Source organism: Leuciscus leuciscus (assembly GCF_965113295.1).
Source record: "Leuciscus leuciscus genome assembly, chromosome: 14".
Classification (NCBI taxonomy): Eukaryota; Metazoa; Chordata; class Actinopteri; order Cypriniformes; family Leuciscidae; genus Leuciscus; species Leuciscus leuciscus.
In genome coordinates this window covers 15,071,347-15,090,424 of record NC_138738.1, presented here as the reverse complement: position 1 = coordinate 15,090,424, position 19,078 = coordinate 15,071,347, and the positions used below count along the sequence as shown (strand labels likewise).

General features: G+C 37.9%; 2 protein-coding genes across 2 annotated transcripts; one reads left to right on the top strand and one right to left on the bottom strand.

Annotated features, from left to right (window-relative positions):
• Nucleotides 1-2,664: 2,664 nt before the first annotated feature.
• tmem69 (transmembrane protein 69) lies at nt 2,665-4,368 on the bottom strand. Its single transcript, XM_082189987.1, has 3 exons — nt 4,257-4,368; nt 4,022-4,071; nt 2,665-3,788 (listed from the first exon to the last, which is right to left on the bottom strand). Exons 2-3 carry the CDS (start codon nt 4,064-4,066, stop codon nt 3,105-3,107), a joined length of 729 nt encoding a protein of 242 aa, XP_082046113.1. The 5' UTR covers nt 4,067-4,071; nt 4,257-4,368; the 3' UTR covers nt 2,665-3,104.
• A 1,014-nt stretch (nt 4,369-5,382) lies between these two features.
• Nucleotides 5,383-18,795, top strand: gpbp1l1 (GC-rich promoter binding protein 1-like 1). The gene is made up of 12 exons (XM_082189869.1): nt 5,383-5,680; nt 6,753-7,855; nt 9,553-9,666; nt 9,861-9,990; nt 10,081-10,394; nt 10,566-10,641; nt 10,748-10,944; nt 11,117-11,257; nt 15,270-15,425; nt 16,015-16,133; nt 16,795-16,897; nt 17,016-18,795. Exons 3-12 carry the CDS (start codon nt 9,607-9,609, stop codon nt 17,169-17,171), a joined length of 1,452 nt encoding a protein of 483 aa, XP_082045995.1. The 5' UTR covers nt 5,383-5,680; nt 6,753-7,855; nt 9,553-9,606; the 3' UTR covers nt 17,172-18,795.
• The last annotated feature ends 283 nt before the right edge of the window (nt 18,796-19,078 follow it).

Here is a 19,078-nt window from a genome sequence, read left to right as displayed (position 1 = left end):
ACCGTACCGTACTGTACTGCTCAGTGGAAACGCGCCATAACTGTCTGCTGATAAAGTTTGACAACATCCGCAAAATAAACGTCTTTTCGGGTTTACAAAAATGAGGTGACTGTTTAAAAACAATGTGTAAATAAACTCGCCGGTCTCGTGTCTGTCAATGTGAGATTATAACGACAGGTCACCATTACGTTGAAAAACGCCGCGTTTCCAACGTGCTCGTTGCAGTTTCCAATAACCCAGCGTATTTTCTCTTCTCTGTAAACTAATACTTTAGCATTCCGCAGTTACCTCGGCCATAACAAAAACCTTAAAAAACGCGATTTTTTTCATTCAGTCAACCGCCAGACTGACGAGAATGAGATACTTTGCCGCGGAGCCACAACACAGCGCGAGCTCAACTGTTCATCATGATGTCTCGTGAGTCAGGTCTCGAGCGCGAGCTCTGTTTTGATACGGATCATTATATCATGCGGGCACCAAGCTCCGCTTTTCTCCTCCAACTTCACTCTCCTTCAAACGTAAAACCAGCCGTTGCAGCGAAACGGCTCGGTGGCAGAAATAATTGCTAATAAAAGCCGGTCCATGTCGTTGCTTTTCTCCGGGGAGGAAACCTAGCAGCTTCCTGAAGCTCGGATCCAGTGAACGACGGTGGGTGCGCGCCAAATGCTGATCTGAGTTCAGTCTGTACGAGCAGAGTCGAAGTGGGGTGTCTCGCAACTACACTGGAGCGCTGATCTCAGTTCAGTCTGTATGAGCAGAGTCAAGTGGGGGAGTCTTGCGTTGCACACCGGAGGGCTGATCCTCCAATGGTTTAGAAGGGGCAAGAAAAAATCTCTTTTTGGTGAAATACGACTTTACTTAGTATTTGCTGCCATCTGCTGAGACTGTGATGGTTTTTTTAATAACAATTTTACATTTTCATTCTGCATAAAACAATATTGGAAGTCTTTTTTTGATATACTGAAGAAAAAAGAAACCTGAGAAGTAGACTTAATTTCTTAATTTTTCTTATTATTAAATTTGTTAAATGAAATTCAAATTATAATTACATTAGACGCAATGACAAGGTCGCCGCGTGTGCTGTGGAGATTTATGTCAATTGAATGTGTTACAATAGGGAGCACACTGAATTCTGAATTGGTGAACAGAGCCACATGCCAGATTTTTGGCTTGTATCATAAAAATTGTGAGTGGCACCTCAAAAAGAAACATGAAAGAAACAATCATTTGGAATGTCATGAAGCAACAGTCTATATTTTGGTGCATGGATTCTTGAAAGGTGAATCTTAGTCTACTCTTAGCTTTTTGTAGTACAGTTGCCAACAAATGCTTAAAAAAAAAAAAAATAGAACAGGCATTGAAAAACTTTCAGCAGCATACACTGTAAAACACAATGAGTTAGGGCAACTGAACTCAAAGCTTTTGAGGAAACCAATTGCCTTAACCCATTTAGGTTTGAAAACTAATATTTATTATGAGTTCTGTAAACTTATTCCATTTGAGTCCACATAATATTAAACTACGATTCCACTTAAATACTTTGTGTAGCTGAAACTTAGGCCTAATTAAATTAATAAAAACCTTTAAATTAACTAAAATCATTTACTGTTCATTTACTAATCATTTATTAAGAAATAAGCAAATAGACTATAGCTGTATCCCATTTCAAAGGCTGCATCCGTCGAAGGACGATTGCGTCACCGAGGCACGACGAAGGTTGTCCCAATTCGAAGGATCCTTCAAATGTGGCCTCCAAATTCATCCTTCGTTTCTCATGAAATGCAACAGATAGATCCTTTGTGGCCTTGTCTATCCCAGAATTCATTGCATGCCAGTGACAACAGGACTTTTTTTTGAGAGAGAGAAATGAACAAATTACTCTTTTAAACGTAAGTTGGATTTGAATCCAAAATTGGATTTCAACTTACTCAAATATGTAATGATACAAATGTATCATTATATCACCTAAAAAAAAACACTTTAAAGCGGTTCAAATGTTGACTCATATCTTACTAAGATGCAATTATAGATAGTTTATACTCTTTATTGTATAAAGAAATGGACCGTGTGTGGTGAAACATATTTAGACAGTTTGTGAACCCTGTTTTGTTTTCAGACAGTTTAATATAACTTTCAAAAAAGCTATCACAGTTGCTAGGAGACAAGAACAGTCCTCCATAGACAAGACCGTCCCATTTAACAACGTTCAGTCAGACCTTTGCGGCCTTCGAAGGATCACTGCCATTGCTTTTCCTAAATCCTCAACCTAACCACAGGCTTTACTTTTCAGCACCACCACCCTCCCCCAAGGACATAACAGAAACCCTTTTAAATTCCAACAAACAGAACATTTAACACTAACAGATCACCCCATATATTAACATGATCAATAACACACAAAATAACACTTAATTTTAAAATGTACTCTCCTTTAACAGTCCGACGCAAAGCATGTTGGGAACTAGAAATCTGCTGTAACTCATTCTGTTTGAATTCTACTTAATATAATCAGTTATTGAGTTTAAATAAAAAAAATTATATTAAGTACAATGAACTTTAAGTAATATTTGATAATAATAACTTGTTTTATTTAGTAACTGTTAGGTTTTACAGTGTATGAATGACATGACTACACAGAATTTGGTTTTTGCTAAAATCCTTAAAAAATGTATACAAAATAAAGTTTACTTGTTCAATACAATACAGTTCCATCTCAAACATTTTTGCATTTGCACTGCAAGATTTTTTGTTCAAAATCACTTAAAATTAAAAAAAATACTTTGAGTATGCAATTCTAATTTTATTTCAGTATTTATATTTGACTTATCACAATCTAACTGACGCAGTGTGCAAAGTTAAATTAAAAGTCAGGAAAAATTGTCATTTGAATTCACTACAGCAATTTAATACCTGTTTGGCTTATACCAATAGGAAGCCAAATGGATATTTTATAAAAAGTAAGAGAATAGAGTCAGAAATGAAAAAGACAGTAAGATTCAGTGATTCAACATGGTGTAGAATATGATGTAATGTAAACACATTATTAGTGATGACACTTTTAACATATTTAATATCAATGGACTGACATTACAAATATGCATAAATTATTTATCAGAGAAATACTTCTTCTCAGGATAAAACTGCTTAATGACAACAGTGCCTATCAAGGAGAAAAAAGCTACAGCTGTGAGGATTGTCCTCAGTGCTTTAAACCAGCCGGGGTATGTGGGCAGGAGGGACAGGTCATAATGCAATGATATCCCAAGCCCTATTATCACAATTGCAGCAGACTGTGTAATGTCGTGGGAAAAAAGGAGTGCTGTCCAAGCAATCAGTGAGGGAACCACGCTGTTGGCTAAATTGAGCCAGTCAGGTTTTGCTGGACTTCCAGAAGGCAAGGCGAAACCCCAGCGTACTCCACCTAGAAAGGAAACAATGGACGCTCCGTATACAACTTGAGCAAATGCAACTTCGGGAAGATACAGTTCAGTGACACCCATAAGTAGAGGAGCGGATACAAAAGGTATGAGACCAGATAATCCGAGATAGAGGGCCGGCTTTGGAGCTTTCTTTAGGTCTCTCATGTCATAACGAAGCAAATCAAGTTCTCTTGGTGGACTCTCTTCCTGAGGCCGTTTTTTCGGTCTCTGGCCAGACCAGTGAAATGACTGCGCTCCCAGAACAGCACCAGCAACATGTCTTGGGGGCAACTGTCCATATAAACCTCTAGTGAACAGTGTTGAACAATGAGTGGTCCACGGCCCTAAACAGGCAAACTTTCTGGACACCTGAACAAATAACACATTTGAATTAAAACAATTGCTTCCATCTTAATTAGAATTCTCATAAACAATGAAAAAATAAAATACATAACGTGTTGGAGGTCTATTACCATTAGATAACACGGAGTACTGTTATGAGTATTGTTATTCATAACGGAACACGCGTAAAAATACATAAATAAAATTAGATAAAATAATATAATATAAAGAAAATTTGACGGGTAAAATGTTTCACTCACCCCAAAGTTGCCAAGGATGTGACGTCCGATTATACTGGCCAACATTTTACCTGCAATTTAAATAATATGAAAACATTAATCATTCGTTTAAGGACAGTTGCTGAAGTGCTGTCTGAATCACATCGGATGTCAAGTTGCTGAACTGAATTGCACATTGTAAAAGCTAACAGCGCACAATCAGTGGTTTTATATCTTATGTCAGAAACAGGATTCGATTAAACTTATTAAAACATACCTTGATTTCATATCATAACGTCCTAAAATAAAACGTAGATTTAGTCAGCAGAAGGTCATTACAACGCGTGTGGAAATGTGAAGCCAGACACATCACAACACGCAAAATGCCTGGAAAGTTCTTATAAAAGTCCTACGGAAGAGTCCGGATCATGTATTTAAATTCAAATTAAATGCAGTTATTACTTTTAAAACTGCATTAGACTTTTATAGATGTGATGGAGTCTCATGGGAATGAAGTGTAATCAATTAAGTGCAGTTTCATGTCAACTTAACTAAATTTAATTAATTTAAATGTATTACATTTAAAAATATATATATTATTTGTGGTCAGGTACTGATAATTAATTCAGAAAAAGAAAAAAAGGGACAGTGGAAGACAGATCAAGAGAAGAATACTGGCACAGATCATTGCACAGATGGATTTATATCTGTAATATAAAGAATAGGATAGCGAATAAGTCTATTTGATGTTGGTCATTTTCATAGCCATGTTCACACTTCAAATGTATTAATTATGTTTGTTGTATTTATCTTATTCAAATCCACTATAGAGATATCAGATTTTATTATTCAAAATGTATGCAATCTGATACAATTATGTAGTCTGAACAACAAAGAAAAGCACACATATAAAGGCTTGTTTAAGTATTATTATATCCAATTATTATTTTCCTAATTAAAATAGTTTTTTTCATATTTGTTTAATCATTAGGCCTATTAACTGAATGGCATCACGTACTGTTTGTGCAACAAAAAAGGAATGTGCTGTTTACCTTATTTGGTATGTTATGCACATACAATGTTGATTCTACAAATAGATGTTTTGTGAATATTGTTCGAAATGTCTATTAATTTTTCTGAAAAAGCAGCTAGTGCAACGTTATATAACAGAATATAAAACGCAAAATTGTCACGAAAACCTATCCATTTTCAGATTTAGGTGACAACTTTGTGCATTTTGTATAGACCAACGCACACCTGGTTATTTTTTCGTTACTTCACGTGTACAAATGCCTGTGAAATCAGACACCGTGGACTCAAGAAAAGCTTTCTTGTAGAGCTAATTTGCATTTGCGCCCATTTTGCCATATTGTTTACATACGTTTTTGTAACCATTTAACTCAATATATTTCACGAGTAGTTGCAAACTTTAAAAGTCCTCTGTGTTTTTCAAGCTGGTTTGAGCTGGGCCAGAATGTTATGACGCGTCGAGCGCGCTGTGCTCTGCGATCGATTAGCTCGTCTGTGCAGAAGTAGACAGGAACAAGCTAGATGGATTGGCAAAGTCGGAACGAGTGTGATTAAAAACACAAACAAAATACAGAATCAGATATACGACAACCTCCAAACTGTCAAATTGACTTGACAAGCGGCGCATCGTTGTCTTCGATTAAGTTATTGGGATAGACAAGGGATCAAAAGGTAGGTGTGCAACGAAATGTTTATTTGGTTTGGTTTGGTGTCGAGAGGGAGCCATTTTACAACACTTTATTCCTGCTCGGGATGCTAGCTTAGCCTAGTTCGCGCCGTGGCTAAAACAACACGTATTTCGCCACGACACAAGTCGGAGTCGTTATAATTCACCCCTATGTAGCCGTCTAATGATGCCTAAAAGTTTCTTTGCTCTGAAAAGTTTAAATTTAACCAGTCAACGTGGACTAAAAGGTTTATGCACACATCGAATGGCCTACTATGCTAGCTTTGCCGTGCTAGCGAGTGTTCAGCAAGTAGAAAGACGAATTACTATTTACTCGTAATTTGCGAAATTGTCTTGGTATGTTGAACTACTGCATGCGCCAGAACGTTTGGACGAGCATATTAAGTATTAGTTTGCTATTATCACAAATATATTTCAAAGTCAATTCTACTTCAATCCTGCAGCTAAGTTAACTCTTAACCCTGCTTTTAGTTTCCCTCACTTTACTTTGTAAGTTTGAAACAACAGTTATACAAACAAATTGTTTATCTTACTGTAATGTTAGTTAGAAAATGTATGGCCATTTTTCATATAAAGTCCCCTGGCAAGAAGATGATTAGCCATGTTAAAAGGATAGCTCATTCAAAAATCACATTTATTTTCATAATTTACTTTCTCTCTTCTTGTTTCAAACTTGTATGGTTTTAGGATGAGAAAAGAGATGTTTTGGCAGAATAGTAGACATTCCATGCAGTGTAACGTTAAGTCAACCGTTACAAGATATGTCATTCTGCCTATTATCTTGCATTTTACTCTGAGGGAGAAAAACGTACATGTTTAGAACAACATGCGGCTGATGGATGAGTAAATAATGAGCAGAATGTTTATTTCCTTTAAAGTAGTTGTAGCACATTTGTAACCTGTCAAGGCAGCTTAATGTGCTGCCAAACTTTTTTATGCCTTGGTGGTTGTTTCAAAGACAGCATTTGGGACATATGAACATTGATTTTTGTCTTTCAAATATATAGGCTATATAAAAAACATAAATTGATCTAAATATTGCTTGCTATTTTACAGAGTTGGTCTGCAGATTATTTGTGAAGATCTGGAGGAAGAAGGACCTGTTGGATTTGTGACTGCAGGATTTTAAGAGACCCAAGATCTCCCAACATGCAATAATACAATCTGGAGTACACCTGTTGTTTCTCAGTGAATGTTCAAGGTTTGCTTGCACCTGGACGCTTGTGTTTTGTCATCGAGTTTCATTTGAATCACCAATGCACGGTACATCGCGTTTAACCAGAATCTGTGCAAATTGGCTTCAAGTTACTCACCTGTGGAATTTTCTTCTAATTTGATGAACTGGAAGATCGGAAGTGTTGTTAGGAGGCAAATCATATTTACTTCCAATTTTTTCGGTAGCCTAACGTGATATTGGTTCACCAGCCATTTATCAGCCATGTGGGCCGATAATTAAAGATGTCAAGTTTTCATTGTTTGGTTCACTGAAGCATCCAAAGTATGAGCTGTTGAAGGCTAAAGCAATTCTCATGACTTTATAACATTAAGCACTTCTAGCTATTGTGATGTGACAAATCAGCCCCCCTCCCCTTTTCGCCCTGACGTAGCACCTTCGCTGTTTTGATGAGGTGAATATATTCAGATCACCACTTTCCACAAACCAGCATTGTGTGGTACAAACCCACTCTCCGTTTTTTTTTTTTGTCGCTGTGTGTGTCTTCAGCCGAAAATGAGTTCGTAAAGGAGTTTCTGAGTGTCAGAGCAGGCACAACGTGCTGCTACCACAAGCCCCCAGAATAAGTGACTGGACTTGTATTCGGTCGCCCTGAATGCACACAGTCATCGTCGGTGAACTAAGGGTGTCGTGGAGAGTCACTCTGGCATTACAGATCAAACACATCCACTACTCGTCCACAACTACACGCCATTGATCAAGAAAACACGTCACCATCTTTTCCATCACCTAACAATTTCACCTTGGGCTGCACAAGTTTCACTTCCATCCCCTTCTTTGCACCATCCTGGAAACTGGAGTTTGCCTGTGGCAGGAGCTGCGGTTGTCCTGAGGCTTCAAAGCCTGTGAAAGTGCGTTGGTTGGGCCCTCTACACAGACACAGCCAAGGACAGGGCCATCGAACTACAGAGCCTTTGTCTCTGGGGTAAGAAGCCACAACATTTAGCTAGAACGTTTCTTGGTATTGTTTATTTTGCAATCTGAATTAGTTAGCCTACCTCTTACAGTATGTAATGAAATGTGAAATTTGCCATTCAGTAGAATTAGGCTAGTTGTTTTAAAGTTTGTTTTGATAAATCTAAACAAAAATCTTTCATGTCAAGGCCAAGAGAGAAATAAAGCAGAAGTTAGTGTTTTTTGTTTTAATGTTTAACCTAGAAGCTGCTAGCTTGTCTTTAAAAAAGACATTAAATATAAAATCGGCATGTAATTAATCTATTTTAAAATAAAAAATTATAACACTTTACAATAATGTTTCATTTGCTAACATTAATGTATTTAACTAACATAAACTAACCATGAGCAATACATTTGTTACTGTATTTGTTAATCTTTGTTAACGTTAGTTATTAATAACACAGCTGTTCATTGTTTGTTCATGTTAGTTCACAATGCATTAACTAATGTTAACAAATACTACATTTGATTAATAATGAAGCATTAGTAAATGTTGAACTTAACATTAACAAAGATTAATAAAGGCTGTTTAAGTGCAGTTCATTATTAGTTCATTAACTAATGAAACCTTATTGTGAATGAATTAAATGAATGAATGAGGCATTTATATAGCGTTTCATAAGTACTACTGTACACCCAAAGCGCTTTACAATCATGTCGGGGTCTCTCCTGTGTGCAGCATCCACTTGGATTGTAAAGTGTTACCCATTTTTTCACCTCAGTTTTTAAGTTTAAAATGTTGTAATATTCCTGTAAAAATGACAGACTTCTCTCTGGTGATGTATGCTAGAATTCTTCCATCATTTATTCCACTTAAACCCTACCCGTCCACTCAAGTCATTTTCTGATAGGTTTGAAAATGTTGGCCAGCTCATTCACTCTGTATAGAGCCTAGGGCTGTTACAGGTGTGATTTCTAAAGATACATTTTTCAGTAATATATGTCAAGTTATTGAGCAATTTTTAGCACCTTTAAAATGCAAATCTAACTGCAAGCAAGCCATTTGAAGGTTGATTTCTCCGAAATGTGGAAACACTGGCCCTGTGGTGTTTTCAAAACATAGCCTATTCTCTTCAGCCTGACTCCGCAACATTGGCTCAACCAATGACATGAGTTTCAGGGGAAGACTATCTGTTTGCCTGACCTTTGGCTGATGGGGGTACATTCCAAACTTGTTTGAAAACAGTCATTTTGCATTTTTCACCTTTTAAAGAGTTATGGAATATTGCAGTATTTGCTATAAATGATCCATCCATACACATCATTATTTTTTCATATGCCCTTGTAATCTTTTATCAAAAACATTAATTTCCCCCCCTCCTCGCGACAACATCAAGAATGATGATGTTTACTCTGGCACAAATGCTGGGCAATAAGGTTGTCCAATGGCCAGAGGAGTTCCAGTACTTTCCCTCCACCAACCTGTCACTCACACGAGACGATTGCAGAAATTAGCAAACGACAAGGATCCAGTCAAAATCAAGTCCCACCCTACATTTTTAAGTTAAAAAAGCCGTTTCACTCAGATATACTAATATTTAATAAAAAACACAATTGCAGTTTCCATTTCATGATGACTTTAAATGTGTTTGCATTCATGGGATATGGGAGGTTTTTTGCTGTAGTAGATTATGGTGACATGATGTTTGTTGCTTGCATTGTCAGTTCAGGCCATGAGGTTTGATGCCTCCATCCACTGACGGGAGACACTGGACCTAAATGGCGCAGCATGACTTTGTTCCTGCCTGGCTTAACTTCTCCACGCCTCAGTCCGCCAAGGTATTGTAATGGATCGTTGACTTTGTATTGACCTGTGCATTTAAAAAAAAAAAAAAAAAATCTGGACAGCTTTACTTAAAGACTCTCTTAGTTCTCTTGACCCTAATCATTCTTTTCTAAAATAAGATTTTTTAAGTAAAAACTGTCTGTTTAATATGTCTGTGTGATTTAATTATTTATTTATTTATTTCCAGTCCCCTGCTGCCCCCCTTGAGAAGCATGGAGAGCACTTTCCCCGCGGAGACAGCCGGCCGGGAGTTAACCGTCGCAGACACAACTCCTCTGATGGCTTCTTCAACAATGACCCACTAAGAGCCCCTGGAGGTTGCCGAACATGCATCTAACTTCCTCCTCACGTAGAGTTAACCTGCTTTTTGACCTGCCATGTGTAATAGCTATTCATTTTCTCTTTAGGTGATGGATGGCAGCAGCCATCTCTATTGAGGCATGACTCTGTAGACTCTGGTGTTGCGAAGGGGAGTCAGGGGGGATTGGGAGGCGGACCAGGGTGGAAGGAGACCCCCAGCTGGCATGGGGTACCGAGGGGCCAGGAAGGTCCTCACCACCACCATGCTCGGCATATCAAACGTGGAGGTGAAAGGGACAGACAAGGAGGCCACCGACAACGTAATGGAAACTTTCATCCACGGAAAGGTGGCTCATATCAGGACAGATATTCTGATGAGGAGCGCAACGATGACAAGCTCAAGTTTGTTGATGAGGATTTTGTAAGTAATTTTTTTCCTCTTGAGTTTTACTTGTGTAGTGGGGTCACACCCCTACCAGGCATGAGTTCACTGCTTATGTAATTAAAGCGGTTTAGTTCTGTCATTCTTTACATGCCTTTTAATGAACTGACTGCTTTGCATTCATGCCTTCTGTTTTCATGTGAATTTTAGCCCTCCTTGAACCCAGAGACAACTGGAAAGCCAGCAAGTCAGCCTCGTGCTGTCGGGACTCCAGCAGGAGTATGGGGTAATGTTGCTTTTGTTTATCGAGTCACCATGTTCCACTTGCATAGAATTCAAATAGTTACATTTATTGGTTTGTTCTGAAATTTTTTTTGCAACTTCTGTTACAGAGAACCCCCCTAGTGCTAAGCAGGCTATGTCTAAGATGCTGGTCATTAAGAAAGTGTCTAAGGAGGACCCCAGTGCTGCTTTCTCAGCTGGCTTTGCCAGTGCTGGCCCTCTGTCTGCCAATGGTTCTAAAGTCCCCATCACTGGACCCAGTGTCTACAAGAATCTGGTGCCCAAACCTGCCACTGCCCCCACAAAGGTACCGAGCTAGGGGATTTGAAAATAGTACTTGCATGATGTTTGTAATTTGTTACACCAGCTTATTGAATCACATCACTTATGGTGATATTTTTTCCTAATGTTGTTTTTATTATATTAGGACAATTGTGTCGTTTTCGTTTAATAAATAAAACCTTTGTCTTTTTTTATAGTCAGGCCCATGGAAACCCAATGGAAGGGAAACTAAAGTGGGTTTGCATTTTTCTGGACGGGATTCAGCCTTCACCAGCCCTGTGTCTGTGACCAAACCTCTGACACCCGTCAGTGCACCTGCCCATGGCACTTCTAAAGAGGTAAAATGACAAAGTCAGGCATGGAGGATGTTTTTTTTTATTAGTAGGTTGTGATTAAACCAGTAAGCTGAGTCATTTTAAAAAGTCAGAACCAATAATTGTTTTGTTATGCAAGAAACGCGTACAATAATTATTATTATTTCTATAATAAAACAAGGACGTTAATATGTTTACAAAATGGTTACCAGATATGTATTTCATGAATCTTGCATCCCCCTGTTTTTATCAGCAACTATATTATATAGTAAAACATGGGGAGCTACTTTCTTAAAACTCTTATGCAAGGTTCAGACTACATGATATTTTTGTCTGTTACAATAGACATTGTGTCAGAGCATGTGATTTTGACTCTGATTTTGATTTTTGTTGTGTCACGGACAAGAAACATGTCAGACAACAAGTTTCTTTCTGACCAATCATCTCTTGCTGTCTTTAACCCTTTCACACGTACGATCACACCGGTGTGATCAGTCATGGCTGGTCCCTGGAGGTGTGATTAGAACGGTCAGTGCATCACGTGATCAACTTCTAAATTCAAATGTGCTTCCGCGCGTTGGCTGGCGCTGAGCCAGAGATGGACTTAAACAGAGCTTGTTATATATCAACTATTCAGAGTTTTCAACCACATAATGTTTATTTTAGGTTTCAGACATTTAAATTCACATAAGTACTAAAAAAAAACAATACATTTAGAGTTTGTAAAATACACACTGTCTGGAAGTGGCAATAATAATCGTTTCCATTATAATTAGACACGTTTTATTCATATCAGATACACATTGTGTAAGTAACTTTAAAGTTGACTCTATTCTTACTTTCATGTATTTCGGGAGAAGTGGTTGAATTCACGTTTTGTAAATCCAACAGATCCGATTCCATGTACTAGGGCACAAACTAACATGGCGCATATAGCTCAGGGGGGCAGGGTTTTATATTATTTTGAAGTTTCCCCGGGCGCCGCCATTGGCTAGCGGACCATCACCTGCTGTTAGCATCCCATTGACTCCCATTCATTTTGGCGTCACTTTGACAGCGAATAACTTTACATCTAAGGCGTTTAAAGACTCCATTTGTCCATTATTTATTTCTAAAGAAACACGAAAATGTATAAAAGGCTCCATTACCTTGTATCTTACGTTATGGCCCCGTAGAAGCAGTTTTTGTAAAAATAGGCTAACGATTGTGTCATAACCACGCGACTCTCTGTCGCACAGTAGAGAGATTACCGTATGGACAGGAGGAGAAGCTCGCGGGGACGTGGAGGCAAAATGACAAAGTAATTAATCAGAATACTTAGCACAAGTTACTCCTGCTCCTAGCTCATGGACACCTCCTACTCACACTCTCCGTCTCTGCAAGTTTCGGAAGGGAATGATTCAGATTTCTCTCGGCACAGCTACTAGAAGACCGACGGGTTGCTCACGTCACATCTACGTCGTCAAGCTCAGTTTGAGTCTGCGCAGTACGCTCGACCATCAGGAAGTTAGTTGTTCTAATTGACTTCATTTTTTTCCGTTGAATCCAATGGGGTCGCTGTGTCCAGTTTATATACTGTCTATGATATAGCCCAACTAATAACGATTGTTATAAAGGTGTGTTTAAACAACAAAACGCATCCACTTGCACATTTTTGACAATTGGGATATCAGATATTTCATGCTATACCTAACAAATTTGTGAATATTTTGAATTAAAAGGAAAAATTATATAAAAGCAGATCATCATTCATTCAGCGCTCTTGTGGCTGCAGTGTGTCACGTTACAAGCAATGATCCGTCACCATGGAAACAATAAAGGGAAACATTCTAAATAACGGTGGCCTTGAAAAACTCACGCTTGGGGGTCAGCCTGAATATTTTAAATTTACGTGTGAAAAGGTTAACAACATGAGTGATGTCATCAAGAAGGCAGAACTAGCGACTAACTTCCAGAAACAAGAGCGTAAACAAACAATGGCTACCGAAGTGAAACCCAACACTGGACACGTTCCAGGATTGGATAAAGAGGACAGTATGGAGTATTGTTGCCATAGTTCCAAAAAGCTGTCCTCCATTGCATAGTCAAGTCAAGTCATCTTCATTTATATAGTGCTTTTAACAATGTAGATTGTTCCAAAGCAGCTTTACAGTGATAATAGGAAATTAAAGTAACAGAGATTGTTTTGGCTTTATAGCAGCTCTAGAATAAAGTTATTGTTCAGCTAAAGTTAGTTTGATTGATTCACTTCCGTCGCAACGATCATTAGTTATTAACTTGGCTAACATGACACTGTTATAACAGAAAACTCTGAAGTTCTTTCTGTGCAAACTTCAAAAACGCAAACCAGTGAGAACGCAGATGGCGTGCACATGCGAGTTCAGTCTAGGTATGCATGTATATGTGAATATATGTGCGCAGGCGTGTAGTCCTTCCCTACAAATCAACCCTCAACATACTTCTTGTCTGGCCTTAATTTATAATACAGAATTTTTTTTGTAGCCACGCAAACCGGAATTATCCTGACAACGCTTTATCTGTAGAGAGGTAAAGGGAGGGGAGGGAGGCCTTCACAGGGAAGAGCCTAGTTGACATTTCAGGACATTTCCCGGACAATGTTAGGAAGACTGTTCCAAAGTTTCGGTGCTAAATAGGAAAAGGATCTTCCGCCAGCAGTCGATTTTGATATTCTAGGTATTATCAACTGGCTGGAATTTGAGATCGCAATAGACGTGAAGGACTATAATGCGTTAAGAGCTCGCTCAAGTACTGGGGAGCTAAACCATTTAGTGCTTTGTAAGTAATCAGCAATATTTAAAAATGTATACGATGTTTAATAGGGAGCCAGTGCAGAGTTGACAGAACCGGGCTAATATGGTCATACTTCCTGGTTCTGGTAAGAACTCGAGCTGCTGCGTTTTGGACCAGCTGTAATTTGTTTATTAAGCGTGCAGGGCAACCACCCGTAATAGCATTACAATAATCTAGCTTTGATGTCATGAACGCATGGACTAATTGTTCTGCATTTGTCAATGAGAGCATATGACGTAATTTAGATATATTTTTAAGATGGAAAAATGCGGTTTTACAGATACTAGACACGTGACTTTCAAATGAAAGATTGGTATCAAAGAGCACACCCAGGTTCCTAACCGACGCATAGTTCCACCAGGCAGCACCCATCTCTCTTTCGTTTCGCCATGTTTAAAAGCTGTACGAAAGAGCTCCTATTGGTCAACGTCACAGATGTGACAGAACCCATCCTGAAGGACTGGAAAAAATTAAGTAAAACATGCTAGTCTTTCTCTCAGGACGTCGTAAAGTGTCACAGATGCGGTGTCGGTTGTCGTCCACTATGAAACACTATAAAAGATAAAATGGTTTATTCTTGCTTCCTGACGCCCAATTGTCATCTACGAATACCCTCGAAACTCGGGCTGATATCGTGTAGTCTGAACCCGGCATTAAAGGAACTACACTGCAAACCATTTACCGTTCAATAAACACCTTTTTCCAAATCAATAGAAGTCTGATTTGATAGGTTTAATGTATTCAGTCCATTTACTCCATATTCTAAAAGATTCTTCTGTCTGGGTCTTTAAAGATTCCATCACATATGTGGCTCCGTTTTCTTGTAGCCTTTGTGCTAGTTGCATGGAGAATTAACATCAGTTTCTTATCTTTGTTGTTCCACCCATCAAGTTAAATATTATCAACATATAAAAATGTACCAAGTTCCTTTTAATCTCTTGCCAGTGAGGAACTGGTACCTGATATTCCTAAATAATATGATAGTGGTTGGCTTCATGTCAACAAATTCTTGCCTTGTATCATTGTACAATGTGGACATGTGCCAAATACACAAACAGATGGTGATTGAACGAAAAATGTTTACTACATCATTTCTGCATTCTCCAATATTCATTAAACATCAGAATGTTATCATGTTTATCCATAGGAGAATATCAATAATCAACATGTCTGCTTACTCAGCATTTATATTTATCTTTCCATCTCTCTCTCCCTCCCTCCATAGCCGCCCTCCAGCACCACCCCTCCCATAGACATCACCCCCTCAAGGCTAAAACTGATGCGCCGCAGCACAGACCGTAAGAGTGAGTTCCTGCGTGGACTAAAGGATGAGAGAAACGGGGATATGAGTGACTGCCACAGCCCAGGAGCTCCAGCAGAGGTGCAGATGTTTTCATCTCTGATCTGCTGTCTGTTAGCTGTAGTAATAAGCAGATTCATTTGCTCATTTTAAGATTGGCGCAGATATTCGCGCTTACATCAGTTACATTTTTTGGCATTATATTAGCCATCGGCCACTAGTTTTTCACAACAGCTATTCAATATGAATGATTATTGTATTTTTCTGCTTGAATATTATGCATTAGTTATTGCTTATTTTCATGGTTTCAGTTTGAGTTCACTAAGCCAGTCATTTTAATATTATTTATATATTATAGCATGTATTAATGTTTTGAATTATCTTGTTTTTGTTTCTAGTTCTCATTTTAATTATATTTTTTTAATGTGACTTTTTCTAGGCTTTTTATTACACACTTATTTTTATTTTAGTTTTAAAAATGTCATTTCAGTTAGTTTCCAAAACATTTCTAAATTTCGTTTAGCGCTTAGTTTTTCATCTAATATTTAAATTGTATGTATAGTTTTAGTTAACAATAACAACACTGCACTGAGCAGTTGATTGATTTTTTTATTCTGCCTCATATTTGTGTTTGCTAAAGCCTCTGTTTGTAATTTATCTTTGTGTTTAGGGAGAGGGAAGCACCCCTGAACCAAAAGAGTTTGGAGAGAGTCATGAGAACGGCATCTCCCACTCTCTCAGTGACTCAGACCCAGAGCACTTGTCCAGCTCTCTGGAGGCGGAACACAGGTCAGAGCAATCTCATACACAAACACTTCAACACATCAGACAAATATAAGCTCAGGTCCAAAACCTAGTGTTCCGTCTACATGTGCAAATTACTTCTAATATCTTAAATGGTACGTCTCAAGTGACTGATCTGGAATGCTTTACATGGGCATTGGGCAACTACATATATCATACAAATAGCACTTCCCGTGCATGTGGAAGACAATTGAGTTCACAAGTTGGCTGTTAGCATGTTGCCAAGCTAGCGCTGCAAAATTAAATTAAAAGCATAAAAATACAGTTTTTAATTTTATGATAATATAATGCATTTTTACTTTTCTGATAATAGAATAAATCTTTTTTTTATCTTAATGCATTACATTAATAAAAAAAAAAAGAAGCTTATTTGCAAGCAAATTTCCCTTGTTTCAACCACAATAAATTTGTTTCACTCAGTTCATTGCAGTTTATTTGAGATTTGATTTCCTCATGAAGGATACTTTCAATGCCACCTTATCATTTTTTGAAACTATGTATCTTTGATCATTTGGAAGCACACTTAAGATGTAATGCTACCTCCATAGGTAGCGCGCTAGGTTTTTAAAAAGAGCCGCAAATTGATCTGCCCACAAAGACAACATCCGTAATCCACATATTCACACATGTGGATCCTCTCTGACAGGTTGCTGAAGGCTATGGGATGGCAAGAATACCCAGAAAATGATGACAACTTCCAGCCCCTCACTGAAGACGAACTCAAAGAGTTTCAAGCTAAAACTGAACAGGTATGGGAAATGCATATAGTGTCACTTTTATTTTTAGTTTATTCTTTGTTTAAAATTAAGTGCATCATGGACATTTATAGTTAACTTCCTGAGTGACTGTGTGTGTGTTTTGTGTCAGATGAAGAAGATTGGTTTTGGGCGTAATGGTGTGCTCTTAAAGCCACGTAGTGTGGCCCTGCTAACCTGGAGGAACACCCCAAACCCTGGCCTGGAAGAGGGCTCCGAATCTGAGACGAGCAGTAGCAGCCAGACCTCCGATGATGATGATACCTAATGTGGCTTTAAACACCACTCCCACATTTCCCTTTCTCTCAATCTGTCTTCATCACACCCAGTTATTTCAAACTAAAAGAAGAGAGAAAAGATTCTTTTCATGGACAAGGAACATCGGTCATATCCCAGGCGGAGAGAAAAAGAAATCACTTGTCACCTCATAGGCGATGTCTTTGTTTGATCCCCCCCTCTTTTCTCTCCTTGTCTGCTTTTTGTTCTTTATCCTGAACTAGAAATGTCAAAGAAAGCCACATGCACCCCTCCACCAGATCTTTTTTGTTTTGCTTGGGAAAAAGACTAATTCATAATAATAACACCAATTATAACCGTGATTTAACGTGAAATATGACATCATTCTGAATGTTCTATAAAATGGCTTTGACACCTTTCTAAAAGATTTTTTCTTTTTCTTTTCGCGAAAACAATTCGTAGCATTAGTGTTAAGATGAAACAATCATTGTGAGCCGCTGACTGCGACGTTGCTCTCAGTCCCTCATAGAAATGAACTCAAGCCAGTCATCCCTGCAGCAAGGAAGAACTAAAGCAACACTGAAAGGACTGTCACATGCAGTCTGGCAGCTAGAACATCAGTCCATTTCTGGCTCCAGTTTCAGCAAACCCTGCTCATTTTCACGCTTCTCATTCTGCAGAATCATACTAATATACCTGATTTCATATGTCTGCCAAGTACACATGTGAGAAAAAACCTTAAAGCTTGTTTAAAAGTTAGTTGCGGAAGAGTATGTTGGGAGCTGGTTTTTGAATAAAGGTAAAGTTTGGATGGAAGGGTCTATGTTTATGTTGAGTTCTGGTACGCCAGATGAACATACAGATGTTCAGTTCACTAATGTTGGGTTCTGTTTTGGAAAAATTGAAGTTCAAAAAATCATAAACCGACTGTCTTCTTTCTTGCCCATCCATGGTATAAAGTTTTTTGTTTTTTTTCTGAATAACCTAAAAGCTGTTTGATTTAAACCATATTGAAATCCTGAACACTTCAGAGTTCTATACAAAGCGTTCTCGTGCTGTGGCAATCATTTTCAAAAGCTTTACATTCATTGCATGTGGATTGATAAGGGGTATTCAGTAAACAAAAGAACTTATTCCCTCACAAATCCCAAATAAAATCTACCCAATGGAATAGAAGGCATTAAACATTATTGGGGCTTATGTAATGTTTACAATGCAGGAATTAATCTGATGTCTGGTTTGTAATGACTGAACTTTCTTTGAGCGATTCAGTAAGATGGCTTGCACATTTTGTTCTGCTATGTTGTTCCTTAAACAGTTCATTTGAGGTTCATTTTGGGAGCTGAGTTCTATCCCTGCTGCTGGCAGTGAAGTAGAGATCCATCTTTAAAAGTTCTTTATTTCATGAGGGACTGCTGGTGTAAATTGTGCATCTCCTTTTTTTGTACCTTGTTTTTGCTGATAGGGTATAAAATTGCTTTATCACAGATTTAAGTTTCTTTTTTAATTTTGGTACAGCTGTAAAAATTCCCACATAAATAGTTTTTTTTTTCTTCTTCTTTTGTTTGCATTATATTGTTTCTGCAGCCTTGATATTCAGGGTGGATTGTAAAAAAAAATATAAGAATAAAAAATTGTGAGTTTTGGAAGATTAAGATTATTTTGATAACATTATTTACAGATTTGAGAAGATGAAAGGTGTCCTGTATGGGTTTATCTGTATGAGACAAAGCAGGCATAAACGACTGCATCACAATGAAAAGATCGGAGAAAAGAATTGTAATAAATATTTTGCATCAGTTTGCCAAACATGTCCAGCCTTTCGTTTTCTGCTGAAACACTTGGGAAACATTTTTTTTATGTTTTAGGAGTGCAAATGGTAATGTTTAAAATATGCATGAAAAAGATCAAAATAATTAGCTTAAAGATATTCAAGGG